Raw genomic sequence first — 17,580 nt, 5'->3', positions numbered from 1 at the left:
CTTTTATTTGGAGATACCAGAGACTGAATGTGTAACTTTCAGCATTCCAAGGAAAAGTTGTATTACTGACCCCACAGTCCCTCTCTAACATAACCTTGGAAACAAGCTGTTTTTTTTAAATCGTATTTAGATTTATTCCCCACCCTTTGCTACAGTCTCAGTGCAGGTTACAGTAAAAAAACATAAAGTAAAAACTCAACACAATTAAAAAATCCCTATAAAATCCAATCCTAAAACCATGAAACATTATAAAAAATCCCAACCCAACCACCCCTTAAAATGGGAGGAGTGTACAGAACATCTTAAGGGCAAATCCCAGTAATGCCAATAAGCAACTTTAATGTAAAATTGTAAAATGATTGTGTGCTCACCATAGACCATTGACCTAGCTGGTGCCAATTGGGGAAAATTTATGAGTATTCTGATGGAATATATAGATCACAGATATTTGTTGTTTGGTGTGTGTGAAAAATTCTGTTCAAAAAATTAACTACACACCATTTTGGTTTATAAATGTTCTTTCTTTTAATGGTTTTTATGGTTTGGGTAACTTTCAGAGTTCTTGTGTCTGGTGAAGAGATCTTTGACTCTTGAAAACTTATATCCTGAACACCTTGTTGGTCTCTAAGATACTACTGGACTCAAATCTAAGGGTTCTGTAGTGCTGCCTGTTGCCAGCTTGAAAAATATATATCAGCCCATGGTTGAAACTTACCCTTCCTGTCTCGATTTTAATTTGTCTCAGTAATGTGATTATCAACCTGGCAGTGTTCTGTGTTCCCAGTGACAGAATGTTATATGCATCCACAAATACAAGGAATATAAAAAGTGCATGGAGAAAGATACTTCTCCCCTGCCCTGAAATCGCTCTGCATCCATGCAAAGTCCATTTTTAGGACGGTTGTGTCATCAGGAACAGCCCCTTAGACATGATCTAACTAATATTTAAACCCATAGTGTTGCACTTCTGAACGTCCATTTTCATAATTGTGAATAATATTGTTTGATGCTGTCCAGTAACCTTGAACTCCTGCCTTCTTATAGAATATATATTTTGGTAGTGAGAACTTCTTTGATCACTGAATAATTCTTTTGTGTATTGTGACTTACTTATGTAGGAGAGAAAAGAAAAACTAATGAGCCTTATTCTGAGGAGGATGCTAAGAAGCCAAGAGTTGTAGGAGATATTCCTATTGAACTAATCAATGAAGTGATGTCAACAATTACCGATCCAGCCACAATGCTTGGCCCAGAGGTGAGATATGTAGCCTTGGCAGAATTATTCATGTCCATCTTGCGCCACAGGACGTTGACCTTGTTAGTTCTAGATGGTTGATACTTCCCCCCCCCCCCACATCAGCTCTTTATTTCTAGTGAATTTAAATGTCTGGTCAGTTTCTCTGTTGAATATAAATCATTCAATATGATGATGATGAAAAAGAATAGAGTTGGGCTTATATCCCCCTTTTCTCTCCTGTAAGGAGACTCAAAGGGGCTTTACAAACCCTTCCCCCCTTACAAAAAACACCCTGTGAGGTAGGTGGGGCTTTTAAAACAGCCCACAAAATGACTTTTGATTAAATTTTTACCATGTCTAATTAGATATGTCATATTTACTATTCTGCAGACAGCTTGTGCATTATATCACAATTTATAAAACATTATACAATGGGAATGCAAAATAATTAAACTTCTACTACCAAGGAATAACACTAAAACACATCAAATTTTCTGCAGCATATACAATACTTGACAGAGCATGACAGTTTAGAAATGTTGCATGTTCTATTTCAAACTTTTATTTATTAACAGTACTTTTACCTGCCTTTCTCAAAGGAGGACTTAAGGTGAGGGACAATGTTAATTAAAAGCCCAATAAAGCAGCCATATCTGAAAAGATTACGTCTCAGCATCTTTTTGAAGGATCATCTTGACAAAACTATCATAGCTATCATAGTAAAAGCCTTTCCAGATAGTTTGCAAAACCAATAACATAGTGATCTTCCTGACGTCTCTTGGAAGAACATTTGACCACATCGGGGCTGTGAGGAAAAAAACTTCTAGACAGAGCAGGAACTGTTGTAAGCTGCATTGACTGTTGTTGCCACCTGAAAACAATCTATTTTGATTGTAGAGGGAGAAAATGTTTCTGAAGATATGTAGACACAGAGTCTGACAACATTCATGCTGCTTCCTAATAACCAGGAGAAACAAGACAATTACTAGGTCACTTCTCTCATCCACACTTTTATTTACCAGCTACTGGATCTGTAAGCTCCAAGTAGTCTGTAAGCTGTTGAAGGAATGGGAAGAGAGCAATTTGCAGTGCTTTGCACTTTGGCCTCAGGGGATACTAATTGTTATAGGTCTGTAGCCAGGTTTCCAAATAAGGAACATTCTGAATTACGCTGCTGTTTCTTCTTCCTGCTCTTGTATATGTCGGGATAATTAGCATTCTGTGGGTTGATCATTCTTGGATACCTAGCAGCCAAATGTTGCTCTGGAAATCAGACAGTGTAGGAAATGGCCTCTCTCAAGTGTAAATCAAACCATTCAGCTGGAGTTGATTTTGGTTTCTGTGTAATATTCCTTGAGGTTATGCATGTAGCAATATGGCATATCTGTTTATTAACTCATTTTGGTTTCTAAGTGAAAATCAAATGTTGAAATGTGTGAATACTATATTTTGCCTTTTTTTTAACAAAAGAGATGCCTATTTGTTTGTACCTCCGAATAGCTATTGTCAAGAGTAGGAACTCTTACAGTTCCATCGGGATGGGGTGGGGGCTAAATCTGCCAGTGGAAGTGGTGCTAGCTTCCGCTGGTGAAAATGCCCTCCCTGGGGCATTTACCTCAGCCGAAGGGTGAAATCGTCAGTGAGGGGCTAATGTAAACCTTCCCTGGTGCTGGCACATGGCACAGGATGCTGCACCAGCATTCAGCTCCCCTTCCACCAGCATAGTGGGGGGCAGTCTGGTGGAGCGGCCCACATTAATCATCTTCCTCCTGGCCATTTACCAGTATGTGGTTTTGACATTCAGTAGTTGTACATTTGTACACTGGACATTGACACACTTTCTTGACCTTCTAGGTACTTAATGCTGCTTATAGTTTGCACAGGCATGTAGTACTATCCAGTTGCTACCTGTTGTAACCGCAGTTGCAGTACTAGCCGCCCTTAGAAGACTGTTTCACCCTGCATGCATGTATGTGAAAATGAAGTCACAAAAATCTTTAAATGTGCACTGAATTAAATTTTTGCTCCTTTCTTCCCTGAAGCAGACTAATTTTCTGTCAGCGCATTCGGCCCGGGATGAAGCAGCAAGGCTGGAAGAGCGCAGGGGAGTGATTGAATTTCATGTCGTTGGAAATTCCCTAAACCAAAAGCCGAACAAAAAAATTATGATGTGGCTGGTTGGCTTACAGAACGTGTTCTCGCATCAGCTGCCCAGAATGCCAAAAGAGTACATTACTCGTTTAGTCTTTGACCCGTGAGTGCCTCTTTCTTTTCTTAGTGGGAAAGTTTTTATTAAATTAATGACTTCAATGTTGAAGGAAAGCTTTCAAACTACATGGCTTTTAGCTTTAAAAAGGGACTTGGACAGATTTATGGAGAAGTCCATGGCTACCAATCTTGATCCTCCTTGATCTGAGATTGCAAGTGCCTTAGCAGACCAGGTGCTCAGGAGCAGCAGCAGCAGAAGGCCATTGCTTTCACATCCTGCATGTGAGCTCTCAAAGGTATCTGGTGGGCCACTGCGAGTAGCAGAGGGCTGGACTAGATGGACTCTGGTCTGATCCAGCAGGCTCTTTCTTATGTTCTTATGCCATTCATTGGGGTTTGATGTACTTTTTTTTATCACCAAGTTTTCTCCTTGGCTAAGTATAGTTCATGTCTCGGTATTCACTTCTGATAAAATTAATCATTATAAAATAAACTGAGAAGATTGATTGTAGTAGTTGGATGCTGCCATACCAAAAATCGTTCAAAGTAGGCAAGAGAAAAACACACTGATTTTCAGAAAATAGGTAATCTTATAAAAATTATTCTCCTCATTTACAAACTTCATATTCCATCTTTTTGCCATTATAGAGGCAACCGAAGTGGCTAACAATTTAAAACATACATGATAAAATCACATTTGAAAACTATTAAAATCAACCAGCCTTTTGAAACACATTCGGAATGAATCTTTGAAACTGCATTTTAAATTATGGTTTTCCAGTCTTGAGTGATTATGACCTGCATCCCAGGATTTCTTTCTATACCTCAGAGCACCTGAATTTGCTTATTATTTTGGAATCAAATGGCCTTGCCACATCTGAGTGCCCAAGAACTCTTGTCATGTTAGCCTAAACACAAAACTAGCAAATGAAACAATGGGCTATCACTGTTTATATTATATTGTTAATGGCAGCTAAGTCTTTTGCTCTGTTCTCTGAAGTCAATAGCAAGTAGCTTAAAGGGATAAAGCAGCTTGGTTCAAAAATATTCCCAAATGAAATGGGATTAAAACAATTCCTTGTTCAGTTATGACAACTTTTCTGTTGATTTCTCCGGGAAGCTCTTTGTGTATTGTATTGCATTTTTATTGTTACAGCTGCAAATAGATAACAGTATTACCTGTCAAGTTATGAGTAGGGAATTCATGCAATATACATCATTTCACATTTTTAAGAACAGAATAATTCTTTAGAGTAATCTAGACATCAATCATGCAACATAGATTTCAGATACTGATAAAGATAAAGAAATGCTGTAAGAATTTTCAGTGCCATCTTGAGCGAATGTTGCAATGTCTTGGTTTGATTTTCTGGTGGACTTAGAAGGGGTAAACGCTGCTTACAATGGTCATCTTTTTTATCTAAAGCAATCAGTGGAGCACAGTGCATAAAAGGTGCTAATGCTAGCAGAAGGTGCTGATGCTATGAAAAATAGTATTTATGCCTGTTTGGGTTTATAATTATGTGTATATTATAACTGTGAAATAAAACTGATCTCAATGTGTATTACTCCAGGAAACACAAGACTCTTTCCTTAATCAAAGACGGCCGTGTGATTGGTGGTATCTGTTTTCGGATGTTCCCATCTCAAGGATTTACAGAAATAGTTTTCTGCGCTGTGACTTCAAATGAACAAGTCAAGGTAAAGGCAATGCTAGTGGCTATCGTGAAAGTATAACTGGATTCTGTGAATTCCTTTGAAAGATTAGGAAGTCAGGTGTCGTAGCTTTCATAAAAACTGCAGTGTAGTTCTGTGAACACAGCGGGATATCCTGCACCTTCTTCCTAGTGGAGCTGCTCATGCAGGCCCCCACCCCCTGCCAAGCTTCCTGAGAGGCTCTCCACAGCAGATTTTACCCAGCGTGAGATGTTGCAATTAGAAAGGAAAACTAAGAATGATTTTGTGCTTAGAGTCTATAATGTCAGCTTCAAAGTTTTAAAACTATTGCATTCTTTTAAAAAATGAACTAATAATTTCTGTACAGGGTTACGGAACCCATCTAATGAATCATCTGAAAGAATATCATATTAAGCATAATATTCTCAACTTCCTTACTTATGCTGATGAATATGCAATTGGTTACTTCAAGAAACAAGTAAGTAGTCTAAGAGCTTTTCAATCAGTGAAGGGACTCTTAGTAAATATAATGTAAATCTTTGACCATCTAGCTATGAGGGGTATCAATATTATCTGAATATAAACCCATGCACTGACTGTATGTGTGTGGTGATTTGTTGCTCCAGTACTGTATTATGTTATTCCAGTTACTATGTTGCTTCTCTTTATTGCAAGAAGAATTTTTTTTCAGCAATCCATCTTCCAATGATGGCATTCTCCATGTGAAAGAGACTTGTCTCATGGATTTTTTTACATGGGGACTGGCTTGCGTACTATCCCTATTGCTTCTAAAACTGCCTATACAGCACAGTAGCAACAGGGCTTCCACACAGGTTTGCTTGCCAGTTTTTTTTAAATTCAAGACTGATGCGTTTTCCCTTATATCTCTGCAATGAAAGGGACTAGAACAGGGGTAGGGAACCTGCGGCTCTCCAGATGTTCAGGAACTACAATTCCCATCAGCCCCTACCAGCATGGCCAATTGGCCACGCTGACAGAGGCTGATGGGAATTGCAGTTCCTGAACATCTGGGGAGCCGCAGGTTCCCTACCCCTGGACTAGAAACTTACTTAAAAAGAAAAAAAGCAAGAAAGTAAACTGAGAACCTTTTAAAAAAAATTAAGAACCTTTTAAAAAAAATTAAGAGTTCCAGGGATAGGAAGAAGAAATGACTGTCGCAGGGAAAATGGCTGTTACTGGTGGGCAGTGGCAAAGCCACCAGGGGGCGGGGGTGTGTGCGACGCACCGGGCGCACGGCTATGTGTCACGTGGGGGGTGCAAAATCCCCCCTGGCCCCTCCACCTTTGTCAGTTTGCTGCTCAGCGCATGGCCTCCTCCACATCCCAATGAAGCCGGCAGCTGGCAGCAGCCAGCCTGGCAGCCAGGCCAAGGCAATCAACTCTGAGAGCACTGAGCAGCCCTAAACAAAAGGAGCAATTGACTTCTCAACTCTCCTTCCCCCTCCCCTCCCTGCCGAGATTCGGAGCCTGAGGACTCACTCCAGTCTGCAACAGCTAGCCTAGGAAGCAATTTGCGGGCTGTCTAGGGCAGGAGGGAATGCCCCTGGGTGGGAGGGAGGTTACGGCTACTTCTCAGAACGTGAAGAAGCTGACCGAAGCTCAACGTCGCCAAGGCCAGGCTCCTGCTTGAGTTTACTTCCAATTCCCAGGGCCAGCCCAGGAGTCAGGACTTTTTGTGGGCTGGGCTCTCAGCTCTCTGGTTTTCCTTCAGCCGCGCTGGTGGCTGGAAGGAGAGGGAGAGAACTTTGTGCGATCATCAAGATCTCCCCAACGAGGTGAGTGGGGCATAAGAAAGATTGGGAGTTTCAAGGAGGGGGTGGGGTGTTAAATTTCATATGCGCTTTGTGTTGCTGGGGAAAAATAAACAGTTTCATTTTCTCTTAGCTCATCCAAAGTGGATTGTTGCTAGTATTAAATGTTAGCAGAGACTCCCAGTTCTTGCTTTTTTTTTGTCGTGCTGGGGGAGGGCAGCTGCCCGGGGGGGGCGGGGGGGGGGGCAAAACTCAGATTTTGCACCGGGCTCCATTTCCCCTAGCTATACCTCTGCTGGTGGGCCTGGAAAAATCCAAACGTTTCTACAAACATGGCAGTCATGCAGACTTTGTTGCAATCTTTCTAAAAGTTTTGGAGCAAAGGTGGTTTGAGAAAGATCAAAGCTGGGGAAACCTCAGCAGATGCACAAATGCATCATGGTGTGCTTCCTAACATCATCAAGGGAGGGAAGGCACCATGATATAATCCAATCTCAGAGGCCAAGCAGGGTTGGTACTTCACTGGGGGACCACCACAGAAGACTCGGCAGAAGACAATCAATTGTGGCTTGCTGGCAACATACCAAAGTAGCAGCATCAAACATGGAAACTCCCATTATAAGAAATAGAACATTCAGAATAATAGAATAGCTTTTATTTTGCTTTCTGTCAGAGCGTTTAATTTCCTAGGCATGTCTGTATATTTTAAGTGGATTTTTTAATTGTTTTAGAATAAAAGATTTTGCTAACAGAATAGTGTAATTGCTAGAATGTTGGCCTAGGTCAGGGGTAGGGAACCTGCGGCTCAAGAACCGCATGCGGCTCTTCTGCCCTTGCACTGCGGCTCCATGAGCCGAGCTGCCGGCTTCATCCTTGCCTGCCCTGCAAGCAGCAGGGCGGGCGCACCAACTGCCCGCGGACGGCTGGGCCGCGCTGCGGGCTTCCCCTCTCGCCCGCCCCATCTCAACGGGGCAGGCGCTTTCCCAGCGGACAGCGAGGCCGAGCTGCCGGCTTCATCCTTGCCCGCCCAGCAAGCAGCAGGGCGGGCGCATCCATGCGCTTCTCAGAATGAGTGGAGTAAAAGGTAAAAAACCCCAATATATACAGTGTTATCTTTATTTTAAATGTCAAAAATTATTTGCAGCTCCAAGTGTTTTCTTTTCCCGTGGAAAACGGGTCCAAATGGCTCTTTGAGTGTTAAAGGTTCCCTACCCCTGGCCTAGGTCTAGGATCTGGGAGTCCCAGATTCAAATTTCCATTCTGCCATGGAAAATTGCTGAGTGATCTTGGGCTAGTCACACACTTCCAGCCTTACATACTGCATAGGGTTGTTGTGAATATAAAATGGAGGACAGTGGAATAATGCACACCACTTAGGGTTCTCAATGGGGAGAAAGATGAGGAATAAATGAAGCAACAAAATAAGCAAATAAGAAACAGGAGGAAATCCATCAAGTTTCATGAAGGCTTGCTTTAAAAAACAACTAACGTGGAATCATAGTAATTGCTCCCCCCCACTTGCCCTATTCACAGTACAGAGCACAATTCCCAATCTTTCCTCTGTTGTTATTTATGCTTACCAGCCTTTTAATCAAATACAGTGGCTGATTCACTTCATAGAGAGGTTACATGCCATTCTTCCAATAAGTTAGCGCCACCTTCAAATAAATGATAGTTGAGATAAACGCATTCCTTTTCCAAAGTTCAAGAAATAAATGAGCTAGGTGGAGTCTAGCCACTGATCTGCCTCTCTGCTCTTATGTGTTCCAGTAGCAATTAGTAATTTGACTTTTGAAAAATATTTTTCCTCTTAATTTTAGAAAACATTTTTTCTGAACATCTGCAGCCCCCACACATGTTTTTATTTTTTGAACCAGGTGTGGAATTAGATATGAAATTGTGTCTAAAAGCAATATTGTGAGATATTACATGGTCTGATAGTAGTATGCGCTGAATTTGGCAATATGTAGGTTCCGTAATATGACCTACACTAACATGTCCAGAATTGTTGCTTCAAAGCATTTAAAAACTCATGGATCCCAGAGAAATCCATGTTTCTCAGAAGGCTACTAAGAACAAAACAGGAATATGTTTTTAAAGGTTTTTTTTCTGTTTTCTTAGGGTTTTTCAAAAGACATTAAAGTACCCAAAGCAAAATATGTTGGCTACATCAAGGATTATGAAGGAGCAACTTTAATGGGATGTGAATTAAATCCAAAGATTCCATACACTGAATTTTCAGTTATCATTAAGAAACAAAAAGAGGTAAAAAAAGTTTTCTACTGATCCAGCATTGCAAAACAACCAACTTATTCTTGTACCTACAAGTATATAAATCCAATAAACCATAAACCATAATTCTCATGGTTAATAGAACAAATGGTTCTAGTGGATTTTATGTTGGTGCCCCCCCCCCCCCCCCCCCCCCCCCGCCAACACAGAGGCCTAGTAGTATCATTGTACAGAATTATTTTTGGTTTTGTTCTTTTTTGTGGAGAAGTTTTTTTTGAGGATCTGGAATGTTTAGATGATTTCTTTGGAAGCGTTACTTTGTCCTTATATCAAAGATAACTTTGCTTTTCATTTTACATTCCACTAAACAGATATTCCACAATTTTATGAAGCCACCTTGTCTAATCTGCCATTTGTTAATGCAGATAGACACAGTCACACATAGCCTTAGCCTCCATCTAATCTAGTGTAGCATGCAGTGTGGTGTTTGCGTTCCCCATCCTGTTAACACTATACAGTCCCTCCTTTCCTTGAGATCACCTGAGGTTATTTTTGAGGAGGTGATTTGCCATTTGCCTCACAGAAGCAGCACTGCTTGCCACTATTTTTGTTGCAAAATGTGTTAACAGTTAGGATTTGAACATTATTTTGACATAACAGCTGCTCAGCCAGTGACTAGAAGGGCATCACAACAGCTTAACCAGTGATGAAGATGGGCTTGTGATACGTATCAGGAAGCCATTTGTTTGTGCATGGTTTATTTATGTATGAGCAGGAGCAAAACCAAAACAGCAGGGGGAAGATGTTTTGCTTCAGAGCTATGATTCGCTAAAGTTGCTTGCTGAGATATTTGGACCATGTACAACAACAATCTGAAAAATGATTTTTGATGATGCTAATTTAGTCCAATAATGAAGGGGGAAGTATCTAGTTAATGAACTGGCCCTGCTCCTTGTGTGTGGTTTAAAGATCAGGTCAGAAATATTGTGTTTTGAATAATTTTACTTTATGGTGTGTATATTTTAACAACTTGTACCATAAGGAAGACCTATTAGGTGAACCATGTTTGTTTTTAATGAAAATGTTTTACTATTTGTACTGTATTAAATTTGTATTGATTTATCATATGTAACATGCTAGTGGAGAAGAGGAGGTGAAGGGGTGACATGATAGCCATGTTTAAATATTTGAAAGGATGTCATGTTGAAAATAGAACAAGCTTGTTTTCTGCTGCTCCAGAGACTAGGACAAGGAGTAATGGGTTCAAGGTACAGGAAAAGAGATTTCAGCTATACATTATGAAGAACTTCTTGATGGTAAGGGCTGTTCTACAGTAGAATAGGCTGCCTCCGAGGGTGGTGAAGTCTTCTTCTTTGGAGGTGTTTAAACAGAGGCTGGATGGCCATCTGTCAAGGATGTTTTGATTGTGTATTCCTGCATGGCAGGGGGTTGGACTTGATGGCCCATGTGGTCTCTTCCAACTCTAGATTCAAAATGGGTATACTGCACACTGAAAGCAACTTTTAAAAATAGAAATCAGGTGAAACATTCTGTTGTAACTTTGATCCAGTAAAGTAATTTTTTTAGTTATAGGAACCCATAAGTTATAAGAGTCATGGGCAAACAGGCATGTGTAACAATTGAAAAGTTTACTGATGCACTAACAGATTGCCATAACAATTAGATCTCCTTTCTATGTCACACTTTGTTACAGATCATTAAGAAATTGATTGAAAGGAAGCAAGCTCAGATTCGGAAAGTTTATCCTGGTCTTTCTTGCTTCAAAGATGGAGTGCGACAGATCCCCATAGAAAGCATTCCTGGAATTAGTATGTACCACTTCGTCATTATCAGTGGGGCTAGATTAAGAATAAGAGTTTTACTCATACGGGGTGTATTTATTAGTTTGCTGCAGTTTTTAGAAAAGGCTGGTTTTTCTTCTATGAACATGTGCTTTAACTTGTATAAAGTTTAATACCACTTTTCAAAGCCAATGTACAAAGGAGTGAGCAGTAAAGATCAAACTGGATGTGTGACACTAGTCAGCTGGGTTGGAAGGAAAATGCAGAAAGTGGAACTGAGAGGAACAAGGTGGTAGGCTTTCTTTCAATTGTTGAAAAAAAATATAGACCACCACCACCCCACCTGCTTTAGATTTAAACTTGTGTTCCCCTCCACATTCACCTTTAGTATGTCTCGAAGATATACTGGAATATTGGCTTTCTTATAAGTGGCATTGTGTTTAAAACTGAAATACTAAACAAGCCTGGATAGTGGTTTGGGTGGGTTTTCTGGGCTCTCTGTGATACACCTCTGAAGTTGCCAGTCACAGATTCAGGCGAAACATTAGGAACAAGATCTACCAGACCACGGCCACACAGCCCGAAAACCCTCCCAAACCAGTAGAATCCGGCCATGAAAGCCTTCGACAATCCTGTGTAGGTTTTCTTTAGAAATAAAACTCATTTATGTTCATGATGATGGGCAGTCCAGTCCTAGGGGAGAGTGGGATCGATGGGCAGTTGTGGAGCAGGCATAGCCCTGCAGTCTTCATAGATGATAGCAGAGCTGTGACAAGCAAATAAAAAGGAAATTTCCCCCAACAGCGCTGGGAAGGGGGGGAGCTATGCAAGGTGTGTTCCCAGGCTGAAAGGGCTCAGGAAACCAATGAAAGTTGACTCTGCGACAGGAACACCACTCAGTGTCAACACAGGCTCCTGTGCTGGAGGAGTTCTGGCACCACAGCCATATAAGCATTTGGATGTTGCATAGCCACGCTGCTCCTCAGTGCCAGCATAAGTGCCTCAGCATAAATGCTACTTACACTGGCGTTAGGTGTCATCTACACTGGTGCAGGGGCATGCTGCATCCACAGCCTTTTTGTCCCCCTCCCTCACTCAGGATTGCACAGTTAGTTCCTAACAAGAGGTGGGTTTAGGGTTGTAGTTTTGGATAGTTTATTGTGCAATAAATTGATTTCTGTCTAAACCAACCTTAGGCTCAAAGGACAAAGTAAGTTGTTGTTTCAATCCCAGTCTGTATTTAGAAGCCACACAGAACAAAGGATTTGGTACTGAACGGAAGCATGAGCGCTTTATTGGGGCTTATCATTGAGGAATGCAGAGTCCTGCAGAGCAAAATGGATGGAACTTGAGTTAATCATAGTATAGCAGTTATTTTTTTATTAGCTTTAGAAGTTGGATATGTTGTAGTTTTATTATTAATTCAATTGATTTTTTATTTTATTTGCTTCTTCTCAAATGCTTTAATTTTGTTGTTGTTGTACAGGAGAGACCGGCTGGAAACCAAGTAACAAAGAGAAAGGGTAAGAGGTGTTTGTACAAATAAACAAACCCTTTTAAATGTAACTTTTGAAATATCTGTATCCTCATCTGTTGTGTATTATTAAGTAACTGTGGCAATAATTTTAGAAATGTTTAAGGAGACTAATACAAGTGAATAACATACATATTAATCTTTTCTTGTCCAAATTTTATTTTAAGTAAAGAACCCAAAGATCCAGATCAGCTGTACAGCACACTAAAAAACATTCTACAACAGGTAAAGGTGAGTATTCATTTGGATGATATGAAACTTGGAAAAAATACTAGATTATTTTAATTGAGGAAGATCAGGACATGTGAAAAGATGTCAGTAATCTTACAAAAGTAAATTTGACTGTGTTTCTTTATAAAACTATCTTACATTGGTCTATACTTTTTTTCACATAAAGATTAAAGTAGAATTGTACATTCATCCACCAGATGCTGGACTTGGTTGTAGAATGGTCCGCTTGGGTCCTAGTGCCTACATAGTTCTGCTCTCCATTCTGTTCAAAATAAAACTGGAAAAACCCCACCCTGTGGACTTTGTTGGTGCCAAACATGTGATTGGAGTGGCCGTGCAGGGCTAGCATCAACAGTGAAAACGGATGCAAGAAGACTATGAGAAGGGGTGCAAGCCTAACCCTAACCCACCCAAGACTCTTGTTTCTCTTCCCAGGAGGAACATGGGATTTTGTTCCTGAAAACTTATGCTGGCCCAAAATCTTCCGAGTTTTTTTGAATTCCCAGACTTGATCATTTGTTGCTACAAAAGATTCAGCTACCTCTCTGAGCTTAAAATCATAAGCAGCACAGCTCGACTCTGGCCAGCATTAGCGGGTCGCCTGGTCGAACAGCTGCTTGCTGTACCTCACCGTTTAACAGAACTGCGCAGTTTTCTTGGCCTGGCAACGGCGCTTTGTTCCTCCACGTTTCTCAGGAGTAAAGTCCCTTCCAGCAACACTTCCCTTCCTTTGTGCTCAGCAGGTTCAGAGCAGTCAGGGGTTCGGAACTCAGCTGCTTCCTTCATGTAACTGCTTCCGCTTGGTTGGACAGAGCTTGCTCTCCCCGTGCCATCGTAAGTGCTGCCGTCATGTCTTTGGGACCTGGAGGCAGGCTTCTTGAGCAAGGAACTGCTGACCCTGCACTTTCCACTGACAGCACTTACCATAACAGGGACTTTGGCAGTCTTCTATGGGTGGATGCCCATTCACTGAGCCATGCATTTCAGAAAGCTATGGGGCAGGGAGGAGAAGAAAGAAACCAGCCCTGGGGTTGAAAAGTCAGCCAGTTGTGGCAGGTTGGCTGTGCGCTGTTTCGACTACTTGTGAAGAAGCCAAGCTCTGCTGATAGTCGTTCAGTGCACTATAAATGTTCTTTTATCAAAGTACCACGTTTCATAATGCACAGAATAATGGTTTTGACAAAAGTGGTGCTCAAAAATGAATGTTACTTCTCATATTCTTTTGGAACTATTTTCTAATACTATCACTATTTTACTATTTTCTCCTCCGCGGCACCACAACTGACCTCACTTTAATCTTTACATGGAAAAGAGTATAGATCAATATCGTTTACTCGGTATACACCTGGTCATAGAATGTAACAATTGGAAAGGATCTTGGGATTTCAAAGTACTTTTCTTATACAGGCCCTGACCATACCCATACTTCTGAAGCTTCAGCAAGATTATTATCACATGCCCTCAGATCATCTCTCCAGATCTTTCAGGCAAAGAAAGTCCTGTCTCAACAATCTCAGCCTGAGACTCTTGAACTAGAAATAGTGATTAAAGCTGGTACTGTCTGCATTTAAAGCATGTACTGTGCCCAGGGGTCCCTTGCATAATGCTCTGTAATCACTTGGAAACATTTTCTGATATGGAATATTTATTCATATGAGAAACTTTTTTTTTCCCCTTTACAAAAGAGCCATCAAAGCGCTTGGCCTTTCATGGAACCTGTGAAGAGAACAGAAGCTCCTGGATATTATGAAGTTATAAGGTTCCCCATGGGTAATGTCACTAAATCAATATATTTTAGAAGATAAGTGGAAAAGTATAGTCTAGCCTGGTCTCTTCAGATCTTGGAAGCTAAGCAGGGTCGGTACATGAATGGGAGACCACCAAGAAAGACTCTGCAGAGGAAGTCACTCTGCAGGATGGCTGTCTTGCCTCCTGCTGCAGGCCGAAAATACGCCCCAACGCTGCTCCTGGTGTACATAGGGTCAAGTAGAACAGCACTGCAGAGGGTATTTTGGGCTGCAGTGCCAGGAGTTTCCATGGAATTCATTCCACTCCAAGAAAAGTTCTAGTGGCACCAAACCGGAATATAGATACATGGCTACTAATATGTGCAATGGTAGCCTTGATTTAATACCAATTACACAAAATTTGCTAATGTATATTAGGTTCTTCTCACTAAGGAAAGGGCGGCTGTTAAAGTATGTTACTTTATGAATAAGAGTGATGTGTGTCAGTCTGTCAGTTGTTATTACAGCCCACAGGCTATTCAGAAGCACAGTTACTGATGTGTTTTCTCATGCAGATCTGAAAACTATGAGCGAACGACTGAAAAACCGGTACTATGTATCGAAGAAATTATTCATGGCAGATCTGCAGCGAGTGTTTACTAACTGCAGAGAATACAACCCTCCTGAGAGTGAATACTTCAAGTGTGCCAATATACTAGAGAAATTTTTCTACACTAAAATTAAAGAAGCTGGGTTAATTGATAAGTGATGTTGTTTGTTTCTAACACAAATTAATATGCCTACAAGAACAGAATATGCAGTAATCTTTCATTAGAATTGGAATTTGTGTTAAAATTTGTTTTATTAACTAGCACTTTAAAAAATGTAATATAGAGAGTTTATTTTATTAAAGTACTTTTCAAATGTACACCTGCATGCCCTTTTGCAGTGTATTTAATAATACATTTTTATTAGATGTATTGCACAAAACTGTTTGGAGATTTGGAAAGGGACAATTTTCCAGCAGTGAATGTTTTAAGCTTAATGTAATGCAGTATCAACGTGTAAAAAGCTTTTTATTTTTTACAGCAGAGATGCTAATGAAGGGGAAAATAAATTTTATATATATATATATTTTAATGAAACACTAAACTACAAGAAGGTGCTATGAGAATATTAGAAAGAACTGCTCTAAACTATAATGAGGAAAATTCCCTAATAGGTGCAATTTTTTTCTTGATTTCATTCTTTGTATTTGCAACCACTATGTCAAAGGAAATCTTAGTATGTTGTGTCATGCTGACTTTGGTTATATAGGTCATAAATTCCGAAAAAGATTTAAAACCTGTGATAGCCATATACTAAAGCATGTTTCAAATGAAGAATCATCTTTTTTTTATTATTGTGTCCCAAGCTGGCAATTACTTGCCTGTGTTAGGAATTTTATATACATGGAAAAATCACTCTAATCATACATTCCCACGGTAGCTGCTGCAGTCGGTGGGTGGGTGGAAGGGGCAGATCCAAAGATTTTCACACACATCAGTCAGCAACTAGATGTCATGAGTAAGTTGGACAACATTCACTCTAACCTAACTAGTGCAATGTGATTTTTAGTATTCCTATGCAGTGTATGCCTTCCTAGTCTCTTTTTGCAAATGAACATGTTTCCATTATGCAAGCAGTTTCCCTTCACAATTGTACTAGTTGGACATACTTTTCCTATGACAGGTGCCTGCACCCTAACCTCCCCCCCCCCCCAAAAAAAAACAACAACAACCATAAGGGCTAAGAGCTCTGATTGTGAGATGCAGTACAGGGCTGCAGTCAGAAGGGAAACTGACGAGTGCACCCCCCTCATCTCTTGCACAAATAGCAAGAGCTTTTGTATGGTAAGGGAGGATTTCTGTTATTCCCCTTTTACTGCAACCCATGCTGGTAGGGAGATGCAGTGCAGGGAGAAAGTACTCAAATCCCTTCTGAAAATTTCCATATTTGCAGTTCTGTAACGATACACCTATCCCTCAAATTAGAGCCCTATCTGACACTTTCAAAGTTCACTTGGTTTTCATCATATTTTCTTTAATTAAACTGGATTTTCCACCTGCATTTTATAATAATATTATTAGCATATTATGAATTATTGCAGCTGTATTTTCACTATTCCTTATATTATATATAGGAGATAACACTTCCATTCATGCCAATGGAATGTGAAGGAAATAATTCATTAACTACTCTGTTCTATTTCATTGTGAGTGGGCAGTAGTGGTCTCACAAATGCTGGGAGTAGAGGGTGAGGGTGGACGGCTTCTACGTTTATAATATGCTGTTGGTGGACTCAAGATTCATGCTGTTTTTAGACGTGCTGATATTTCACTAGAAAAGTGGCAAGATGCATTTCAGTTAGAATGACCTGTTTTTACACAATGCCTGTGGGAGTATCTATCCTACGAATAGATGACCCTTGGTACAAAAGCTAGTAAAAATAGTAACATAGAAATGCCTTAGCGCTTTATATAAAATCAGTCAGATTTCTTTGGCTTTGTATTTAAGGTACAATGATGCAACCGTGTATTAGAGTATTTAAGTAGTAATTTTCAAGTATTTTGTAAACTGGGCCAAAAGAATCACCTTAAGCTTGATATCCTGTGAAAGTGTTACTTTCCAAAATTCTTACTGTCTTGACCTTAGAGTCTCTTCTATATTCAGAACATTGTTTTCTAATTTAAAGATTATTTTCATAGATATTGTGCAATAAAGCTATATAGTATGATGTGTTTTAAAAACGCTTTAACAAACGTTACCTTGGTAAATTTATTTATTGTACTGGTACAAATTGGTTTTAAATTATATATGTATAAAACTTATCGTGTGGTATTTGATATTTTGCATTTTTTTAAAAAGAAACATAGTTTATCTTTCTTGGGATGAGGTTGTCATATTAGTATTGGACATCTTAACATTTCTTTATATGATAGCTGCATGTCACATGGACATTTACTTATGCTTGTTCAAGTTTAAGCAGTCTTTCATAGGATATGCACTACAAAAGAAAACACAATTGATTACTCATATATTAACTTGGAAGGAGGGCACCTTCAAAAGATGTTGAAGTAGCCAGTGATATATAGGTTCTGCCTAAGGAGAGACAGTCCATT

The 17,580-nt window shown here is 40.0% G+C and overlaps 1 protein-coding gene across 5 annotated transcripts in view; it reads left to right on the top strand.

Moving 5' to 3' along the window:
• KAT2B (lysine acetyltransferase 2B) overlaps positions 1–17,216 on the top strand; it is a 49,356-nt gene extending 32,140 nt beyond the window's left edge. The window contains exons 9-18 of one of the 5 annotated variants that reach the window (XM_048511179.1): positions 1,119–1,255; positions 3,283–3,491; positions 5,020–5,146; positions 5,490–5,600; positions 9,015–9,158; positions 10,840–10,954; positions 12,414–12,450; positions 12,629–12,692; positions 14,378–14,462; positions 14,995–17,216. In XM_048511179.1, coding sequence (XP_048367136.1) covers positions 1,119–1,255; positions 3,283–3,491; positions 5,020–5,146; positions 5,490–5,600; positions 9,015–9,158; positions 10,840–10,954; positions 12,414–12,450; positions 12,629–12,692; positions 14,378–14,462; positions 14,995–15,188 — 1,223 coding nt within the window. In that variant the 3' untranslated portion in view covers positions 15,189–17,216. Of the gene's footprint in view, positions 1–1,118; positions 1,256–3,279; positions 3,492–5,019; positions 5,147–5,489; positions 5,601–9,014; positions 9,159–10,839; positions 10,955–12,413; positions 12,451–12,628; positions 12,693–14,377; positions 14,463–14,994 lie in introns of all 5 variants that reach the window. The other 4 variants (XM_048511178.1, XM_048511182.1, XM_048511180.1 and 1 more) reach the window with 4 other exon arrangements.
• Positions 17,217–17,580: the final 364 nt, after the last annotated feature.

This window comes from Sphaerodactylus townsendi, linkage group LG11 (assembly GCF_021028975.2).
Source record: "Sphaerodactylus townsendi isolate TG3544 linkage group LG11, MPM_Stown_v2.3, whole genome shotgun sequence".
NCBI lineage: Eukaryota > Metazoa > Chordata > Lepidosauria > Squamata > Sphaerodactylidae > Sphaerodactylus > Sphaerodactylus townsendi.
The sequence above is the reverse complement of the archived record's forward strand: the minus strand, read 5'-3'. Positions and strand labels throughout refer to the sequence as shown.